At 43.3% G+C, this 9,320-nt stretch overlaps 1 protein-coding gene across 1 annotated transcript in view; it reads left to right on the top strand.

Annotated features, from left to right (window-relative positions):
• The window catches only part of si:ch211-146m13.3 (junctophilin-3), a 10,735-nt gene extending 1,755 nt beyond the window's left edge, over window positions 1-8,980 (top strand). The window contains exons 2-5 of the mRNA XM_035651680.1: window positions 2,201-2,981; window positions 4,062-4,186; window positions 5,312-6,540; window positions 7,966-8,980. Of these exons, the coding sequence (XP_035507573.1) occupies window positions 2,201-2,981; window positions 4,062-4,186; window positions 5,312-6,540; window positions 7,966-8,046 (2,216 nt within the window). The 3' untranslated portion in view covers window positions 8,047-8,980. The remainder of the gene's footprint in view (window positions 1-2,200; window positions 2,982-4,061; window positions 4,187-5,311; window positions 6,541-7,965) is intronic.
• The last annotated feature ends 340 nt before the right edge of the window (window positions 8,981-9,320 follow it).

Here is a 9,320-nt window from a genome sequence, read left to right as displayed (position 1 = left end):
GTTCCCCTTTAAAGGTCCAGTTTGTAGGATTTAGTGGGATTCTGAAATAAATCACGTTCAATGGTCCAATTTTCGGCTTACAATGTTTATAGTTTTCTTTTGACTGACTGTAGTTTCAGTTTGAGCGAAAATAATAAGTCGATTACTTAATAAGTTGATAATTAGTAAATAGTTTGAGTCACTTTTAAAGCAAAAACATGAAACATTCTGCAGTTCAAACTTTAAATGTCAGGATTTGCTTTTATTTTATCTTGAACTGAAGATCTGTGAGTTTCAGACGTCACTTTGGGACACAATAACACTTTATCAGACCAAACACAAACACAAGTACTTATGTTTGCGAACTTGCCGACACATAATCATTTATAATAATATAAAAACGTGTTTTGTTTTCATCAGATGTTCCTCACTTTTCTGATGTTTTAGAGACTCATCGATTAATGAAGAAAACAATCGTTAGACGCAGACCTCGTTTCAGTCACTTCAGCTGATCGATCACTTTTTCCCTCTGAGTCAGACACACTGAGTCTGACTGTATGAAGGAGCTGCAGACAGCTGTTCAAACGCTTTTCATGACACGAAGCTCTCCAGCTTCGTCAGCAGGAATGCAGCGGCGCTCCTGTAAATGAAACTGACAGGCTGTCGAGTTTCCTGCTCAGGAATATGAAGCTCTGGATCTGCTTCACCTCTTGTTCTGAACGCCACAGGGACTCGAGGAGAGGATGGAGGGTGTAAGACGTTGACCTCTCCCTACAGCAGACCTGCTGTGTCTTTAAGTCTCTCCAATGAGCTTTCCTCCACCTCCTCCACCTCCTCCTCCTCCTCCTCCTCCTCCGTCCGGGAGGTCTGGGTGTCGATTGGCGTTTATTCTTTTAGATAGAGAGGAGGGTGGAGGACGTGAGAACCTCTGTGGTTTAACTTGAGGGATTTAAATGTTTGTATATAAGAAAAGGTTTTATTTCTGATCCATTTTAGATGTTTTGGAGAGGATTTTACAACAATTAAAGTGTCAGGGTCACACATTTATTCAATTACACAAGTTAACAACTACATTGCAGTGGTAAATATTTAACTTATTGCTCATCTGAGAACAACAATTTAATATTTTAACAACAACAAAACATATGAAGAGTTTATAAAATATGATGTTTTGTTATAAAATAAACTACCGAACAGTTTATACAGCCGGTTCCAGCTCCTCAAATGAACTAATATTTATATAATGATAACACTAAACCAATAATATCCTGACATTCACCCGTCAATCAATCTTTAGCGACACAGAGTGAAGATTCATTAGTTAGCTAGCTAACAGCATGGCTAGTTACCGGAGCAGAGTGTTTCTGGTTTTTGTTGATTGTGGCGCCGCCCTGTGAACAAAAGTGGTAGTTTCCTCTTTTCATTGATTTTAAGGGGAATCCGACCCGGTGGCAGACGTAAAGAATAACTATACAGAAATATCTTCTCTGTGCTGGTCTTGTTTGTTTATGTGGGTCATATAAAGGCATCAGTATTGAACTGAGACTCTTTTATTACCAGGTAAAAACGTTTAAGTAAAGGATCTTTTGCTTCCTCCAACACTGAACTCACACAGTAAAGTCGTCTCTTCCTGTTGGTTTATCTGCCAAATCTTAAACAGGCACAAAGACGTCTGGTTCACTTGATAAATACTCACATTTGGCCAGTTTTTAGGAAGCAGATATGTTGTAAAGCCAAATATCTGGTGTTATTCTGGGTTTATTTCAAGTGTTTCTCTGATTTATTTTCACAGCTTTTAATGTTGAGCCAACATGCCTCAGTTTGGCTCTGAATTATTTAAAAGATTTTAATGCTGGCGTAGTTTAGCAACCACATAAACCTTTACACACAAGCATGATGGATGCATTATGTTCCTTCACATCTTGTTTTCCTCACACTGATGGTAACACTGGATATTTGCAACATTTCAACAGTGTAATAGTTGAGATTCAACAACTGTTTCCTGATATTACTCCACTGTTATGAGGGTTTGGTTAAAGGACAAAAAACTCTATAGATAATCTGTGATTCAGTAGGATTCATCCTCCGGTCACTATGAATATCTGTAGTTTCACGATCCATCCGGTAGTTACTGAGATATTTCAGTCTGGAAGTGGAGGATCGACTGACTGAGCCATACAGTTCATAAAAACAACTCTCATTGTCTCTGTCTGTCTCTCAGGAACCTACCAGGGCCAGTGGCTCGGTGGGATGCGTCATGGCTATGGCGTGCGGCAGAGTGTACCGTACGGCATGGCGGCCGTCATCCTCTTTCCCCTGCGAACATCCATAAACTCCCTCCGCTCCGAGCACAGCCACGGCCCTCCGGCTGTGCTGGAGGACGGCACCGCCACCACACCTACAGATGGGGTGGTGGCCGGGCTGGCCGGCAGCCCAGTGGGACGAGGCGGGTTCGCTCTGACAGCTCCAAGCGAGGCTGAGCGCCAGAGGAAGAGAAAAGGCCGCTTCCGCCAGTCCATCCTGAGCGGCCTGAAGCTGCGGCGCTCGGAGTCCAAAAGCTCGCTGGCCAGTCAGCTCAGCAAGCAAAGCTCCTTCTGCAGCGAGGCCGGCATGAGCACCGTCAGCTCCGCCGCATCTGACATCCACTCCAACGCTAGCGAGAGTGAACAGGGCGCCCCCGTGGACGCCACTGTCACAGAAATGTACGCTGGCGAGTGGCGGAGCGACCAGAGGGCCGGCTGGGGCGTGAGCCGGCGCTCGGACGGCCTGCATTACGAAGGGGAGTGGGCAGGGAACAAGAGGCACGGGTACGGATGCACCACCTTCCCTGACGGCACCAAGGAGGAAGGGAAGTACAAGCAGAACGTGTTGGTGAGCGGCAAACGCAAGAACCTGATCCCGCTGAGGGCCAGTAAGATCAGAGAGAAGGTGGACCGGGCTGTCGAAGCCGCTGAGAAGGCGTCAGACATCGCCAAGCAGAAAGCGGAGATTGCCATGTCAAGGTCAGATATCCCTTTTGCAGCAGTGGTTCCCAAACCTTTTCCTTAAAATCAAGAAGGCCTCGCGACCCCCTGTGAAGCTATGGTGACCCCTAGTGGAGGTCCCGCCCCCCAGGTTGGAAACCACTGTTTTACAAAGTGTTATTGGATCATTTCTGTACCAAACTTTATGAGTAAATGTCCACCTGTAGTGAGGAAAAGACACACAAATCTCATCGTTCAGCCCTTCTGATACAACCAACAGACTTCATGAGCTTTTATCACAAAGCAGAAACACTTGTTGTTGAATTGTGGCAGAAGGTTTTACATATGTCTGCAAAGGTTGATTTCAGCTTCTGACATGTCTGAAAATAATTAAACAAAAGCTGAGAAACTCCTTCTCCCCGTTCGCTAAACTCAAACTGTTAAGTTTTGAAATAATAATAATGATAATTTACTTTTCTTCTTTAGAAGAAACATGAATCTTTAAAAAAAAAAAATAAACAAAAGAAATCTGTATTTCATAATTGATATATGGATTGATTATATATAGATTTTGGCAATTTCATTTGCAACAGGTGAATTTTTAAACACAAAAAAACAAGTAAAAAATACAGAATTTCCTGTTTTTAAAACTCAAAGATTTCAGTTTTTCTGAAGAAAAAAAGGAAATTATTTTAACAAAACATTTAAAAAAGTAATTTAAAAACTTAAAAGTTTGACTTAAAAGTTTTCTCAAACATTTTCTTTACAGTGCACACTGACATGTGTTTGGTTTAGAGGTTAAAATGAGACTTTAAACAGTTTAACTATCAATTAAACTTCTTTACCTCCATGTCAGTCCTTTTTCTTCTGTCATAGCTCCGAAACATCCAAAACAAAACAGAAAGAAGAACCAAAATCTATAAAATAAATGCTGAATATTACAATTTACAGAATATTATATATACGATATAGAGTATTTATATAAAACTTATTTCCTGGATGTGGATTTTATAAAGTAGAGAGCAGGTTTGATGTCTGTTAGATCAGAGTCAGTACCAACCTGTGTATCTGTGCACATCCAGCCTGTCTGACTGCAGTGTTTCTACCTGCTCCGTTCAGGATGAGCCACGCTCGTGGGAAGGCCGAGGCAGCTGAAGGAGTGGCGCAGAAGGCCATGGAGGAGTGTCGACTGGCCCGGATCGCTGCCAAAGAGCTCTCTCCCTCCTTCCACATCTATGGGAACGGTGAGTGGACGAGGACGTTAGTTTGAATCCCAGTAAATTTCAGCCGTCGCGTCATATTCGATAATATTTCCATTAGTTCAGTGAGATGTTTGTTTTATCAGTCACATTCATTTCTATTAAGATTAATTACCACTGATATAAAATACTTCTAGTCTATTGAGTATTTGAAAACCAATAAAATAAAGATAATCTGAGACTGATAATGCATGTGCAGTGCATGCATGCATCACTGTAAAGCTGCAACGATTAGTCAATTAATCCATTAGCTGATGGACAGAAAACTATTTTGATGATCAGCTCATGTTTTAGTCATTTTCAAACTATAAAGGCCACATTTTTGCTGTTGCTGCTGTCAGCTCATCAAGGTGGTGATTTGATGCTTTTCTTTGGAGGTTTGGACCTTTAGCCAAATAAAACTGAATTCATCACCTTGGGAATGTAATTTTGAGCTGATTATATCCTGTGAATATTACATCGCAGATCATGTTATGGAACATTTAATACAAATCTGTCTGTATTATGTATTTTAAATTATCACACAGACTTAATCGGCTTCTTTTTTGACCAATTCAGTGTTTGAAATTCAGAGATTAAAGCGTATTTTCAAAACTCAAGAAGGCCTCACGACCCCCATGAAGCTTTGGGTCCCGACCCTCAGGTTGGATAACACAAAATTATTTTATAGGCAAATTCCTGTCAACTTTATGTGGCTTCATTGTCCTTCGCAGAGCTGAGTTGAACCAATTAGTTATTACTCTTGACTAATTAAAAAAGGCAGCAATGTATGTAAATGATTGAATTACACTCATTATCTTCATTTACAGTCTACATATAAACACAAGTAAGTACCTGGACCTTTACACACTGTGGATTTACAGTGTTCACATTCAGATCTCATCATAAACGTCAGACAACCAAAACGAATGTATTCGCTGTCGTAATCCTCCGTAAGCCGACAGTGATTTCCGGCACAAGATCCAGTTTGTGTGCAGCTTTTCTCTTGTTTTGTTACCCTGCGTGCTAATAACACACACGCACACACACACACACACACACACACACTGTAGGTCTGATGGACCGGTGCCAGATCACTTCATTGGTGCTATTCTCCAACTGTTTTCATAGGGCTCGAATGTCAGAGGCCCAAGCACCAGGACGCCAAGGACAAAGACCATGAGGTGATCTCCACAGGAACAGACAGTCCGGAGCTGTGCACGCCGGACACCACGCCGCCGGTGATAACACCTGATCTCAGCCCCGTGCTGAGCGTACCCACCTCGCCCCCCCACAGCCCGCCCAAGCACGCCCATCGCCCCAGAAATGCTTGCTTCATGCGCCAGAGCGCCGTGGACGATCAGGGCGGGGCCGAGATCCAGGTGCTGGTGGAGGGGCGGGGGATGGATCTGCCGAGGGGAGGGGCTAACAATTGGACCGATGACATGTATCCGGACCGAGGAGGCAGCAGCCGCTCCACCACGCCCTCCCTCCTGGAGGAGCAGGAGGCCCAAATTAACGGCCACGAGCAAGCCCCCTTGTCCAACCACAAACCGCGGGAGAAATCCTCGTCCAATCACAAGTCCTACAGAGCGTGGGAGCACTCCATGTCCAACCAAAAGCCCTCCAAGCATGCCTCTTCCAATCACAAGTCAAGGGAGTACTCGTCTTCCAATCACAAAACATGGGATCATTCTTCCACCAATCACAAGGCCTGCGAGCATGCCTCTTCCAACTACAAGCCGCAGGTGCACATTTTATCCAATCACAAGGCCTTGGAACATAACATGTCCAATCACAAGACTTCTGAGCATGCTTCTTCCAATCACAAGTCCCAAGATTATATCTCCTCTAACCACAATGCAAAGGACCACGTCTCTTCTAGTTACAACCCTCGAGAGCATGTCTACTCCAACCACCATCCAAAGCAGCACAACCCCTCCAACCACAAGCTTAACGAGCATGCTGTAATCGACCAAAGGCTAGACGGCCTCACCGGGGGCTGGACTGCTGAAAGCACCCTTAGGTGGAGCCCTGCCCACTCGCGCCTCACGGAGCAGGACGAGGAGCGTATGAATGACTATACGGTTGACATGAGGCTTCAGTGTCCGGACTCGCAGACGCCTCGGGGGCTGGGCCAGGAGTCCCCGGCCCCCAAAAACAACAGGCTGCGATCCCGAGGCCTTCGGCCGGTCAGAGAAGGATCCATGGACTCTGTACAGATGCTGGACAACCTGAATGTGGGGGCAGAGCTGGAGGAGTGGCCGCTGCACAGGGACCTCACCCTCTCCCCGCCCCTAAAGTCTCAGCCCATCACTCTGGAGCAGGACGGAGAACATCTCACCCTCAAATCAAACTCAGTGAGTCATTCCAGTAAAGATCCACGTTTCCCATCATTCCTCTAATAGCTGAGGGTTAATTATAACACAACAAGCTTATTCGCCTCCATGACAACAGTTAGAGCATGTCAGGACAAAACTCCACATTAAAACAACTGTTTACACTTCTGTTGCTGATGAACAGGTGAGATACAACATGTTAATGAGTATGAATCAGTGAGCTTTAGAGGGATTTTTGGTTACATGTTTTTAGCTTTAGCTTCAGCACAATTTCATTATAGCACTCTAATGACAATGTGAGTAATGCAAGAGGTCATGTACTAATACTAAAATATCCGAGCTCTTTCCCGTCCATCTTGAGCTGTTCTATCAAATAAAGGCAAAAAGAAAAATATGTATTTAAATGTAACCGCCATTAACCAGAGCAGCTAAAATGCTAACTCATTCCCAGGTTTTTTAACCCTCTATTGAATGAAATATTACTTAAAATAGCACAAAATACTGCCCACAATAACAACCAGCGTACTACCTGGACTACATATCAGTTTATTAGAAACCTGTAAAGCATCAATATATCTAATGGGAAGACAATATCATTGATAAACTGTACAGACTTTTGGACCAACATATTATTTGGGAGGGATATCACAATTCCTTTAGTCAAAACAATGATTACCAGTGGTGTAATGTGTAATCCAGATAATAAATTAGTTACACAATGTCTAAAACGATCAAATATAAATAAATATTTTAAATGCAATCAAAAGTTGTAAACGTAGCCTCAGAGTCGTTCAGTGCAATACATTTTACCATTTTACAAAAATCCTATCACATATAAACTGATATTAATGATGAAAATGAAATTAACTCACTCCAGATAGTATTTACATTTTTTCTTGAAGGAATTTTGTTTGCTTAAATATTGAACAATTCACAAACAAAGACAACGTCAGTGAGGACATGGAATCAGAACGGTTTATAACGGATAAAGGTTAACCAATATAATAATAAACTGTAGGAGGGATGAAGCGATGGAGGATGAGGGTTGGTGGTCCAGGGATGAAGCACTACTATAAGGGTGAGGGATGAAGGGATGGGGGGATAAAACAGGTTTGTGGACGGATGGATGGAGGAGTTCAGACGAGAAGACGGGAGGAAACCGTGTGGAAGTTAAGAGACTTCCTGTATTTGAATAAGAGAGAGAAGGAAAAGAAAGGGTTTGGGAGCGAGGGATCAGGTGTGTGGAGTCTGAGATGAGTTTGAGGAGAGGTCTTTGTCCCTGAACCGAGTTATAAAACTTCATTTTAACTTTGCGAGCCCCCAGTTTGTGATTTCCTGGTCATGTGACGTGTATCTCTACCTGTGGAGTCTTCAGTTCCTTCTCTCTCTCTGTGTTTGCATTAACTGAACTAACTGCTTCTTCTCTTCTCCTCTCCTGTGTTTCAGGGCTCCAGCTCTATTCTGGTGGTTATGGTCATTTTACTCAATATTGGAGTAGCCATTCTTTTCATTCACTTCTTTATTTAAGCTTATACAGGTATGATCTACTAAGACTTATTGATAACTACGGTATATTATATTATTACTTACTGAGACGGACATTCTGCCTATTCGACTGGAGCCCGCAGCCCGAGTGACGGACACAGCAGAGCCTTTCTATTGTTGCTACTGGTCTTTTTCCACCTCTGTTGAAGCCCATTTGAGTTTCTATGAAAGCACCGTTCCTTTTTTCAAATGCTTATTTTGAGCTTGCAACCATAGAAAAGAAAGTATGAAAGTTTTGAGAGTGCAGCTTTAAGCTACAGCGTGGTGCACCGGGACACACGTGCATGGGCGTCCATCAGCTTCTGTTAAATGGACTGGAGATGGCACAGGCAGTTTTGCCCATTTTTCCATCACTCTAGACGAGAATATAGCAACCCTTGTTTTCCTGGTTATCATGAGGAACATGCTAACCAAGAGCATGGCACACACTCCATCCCGAACCCCACAGACAATAACTCCTTTTGCCTTTCCCCCTTTCGGCCCCCCATCCACCAGTCTCTAACCCCTATTCGCACTATGCGCTACATACAGAACTATGCTGCAAGAGTAGATCCATTTTAAAGGGCTCCGTCATTATTCTTTTCTTTTTCTTTTTTCCACTACGAACTACACAAACGCACACAACCATTGCATGAGGCTGTGTGGGGTTTTAAAAGTGCATTTTCTATCCCTTTAACATCACTGTTTCTGTCCTCATTTGTACGCACTCCATCCCCGGTTATCGCTTCCCATCGCGGCGCAGATTTTGGCGCCCACTTCACGTCCAAAATCGAATCACAGAGTCTGACACGAGAAAAGCAGATTCGCGACTCCCACGAGTTTAAAAAAACCTCGAGGAACTTTCCTGAATTTATAAAAAGTGAAACCAAACACAAACACACACATTCGCACGCCAAAAAACAGAAAAAAAAAAGAAAAAAAAGAAAAAAAACACATACTACACATGTAACTGCTGACATACTGAGGAGGATTCAGCCTTGCCCCTTTGTACAGCCTTGAGACTGTTATGTTATAACCACTAATTCTACTATATATGTGTATGTGTCATTATTATTCAAGTTTGTTACTTTTTTGCAGTTTGCAAGACAGAGAGAATGCTGAGTGCCTCGTATTTATTCATTTACCGTCTCTGATTTATTTAAAAACCCCTCGCTCCCCGACCCCGCCCCCGAGATAAAACACCCCACGTGGGCAGGCTAAGAGGAGACGAATAACCTTCAACATTAGGAAAGGTGACCCTCCACTCCCCCCCCCCC

This window comes from Morone saxatilis, unplaced genomic scaffold (genome assembly GCF_004916995.1).
Source record: "Morone saxatilis isolate NCDOM2014 unplaced genomic scaffold, NCSU_SB_2.0 Contig11, whole genome shotgun sequence".
Lineage (NCBI taxonomy): Eukaryota > Metazoa > Chordata > Actinopteri > Moronidae > Morone > Morone saxatilis.
The sequence above is the reverse complement of the archived record's forward strand: the minus strand, read 5'-3'. Positions and strand labels throughout refer to the sequence as shown.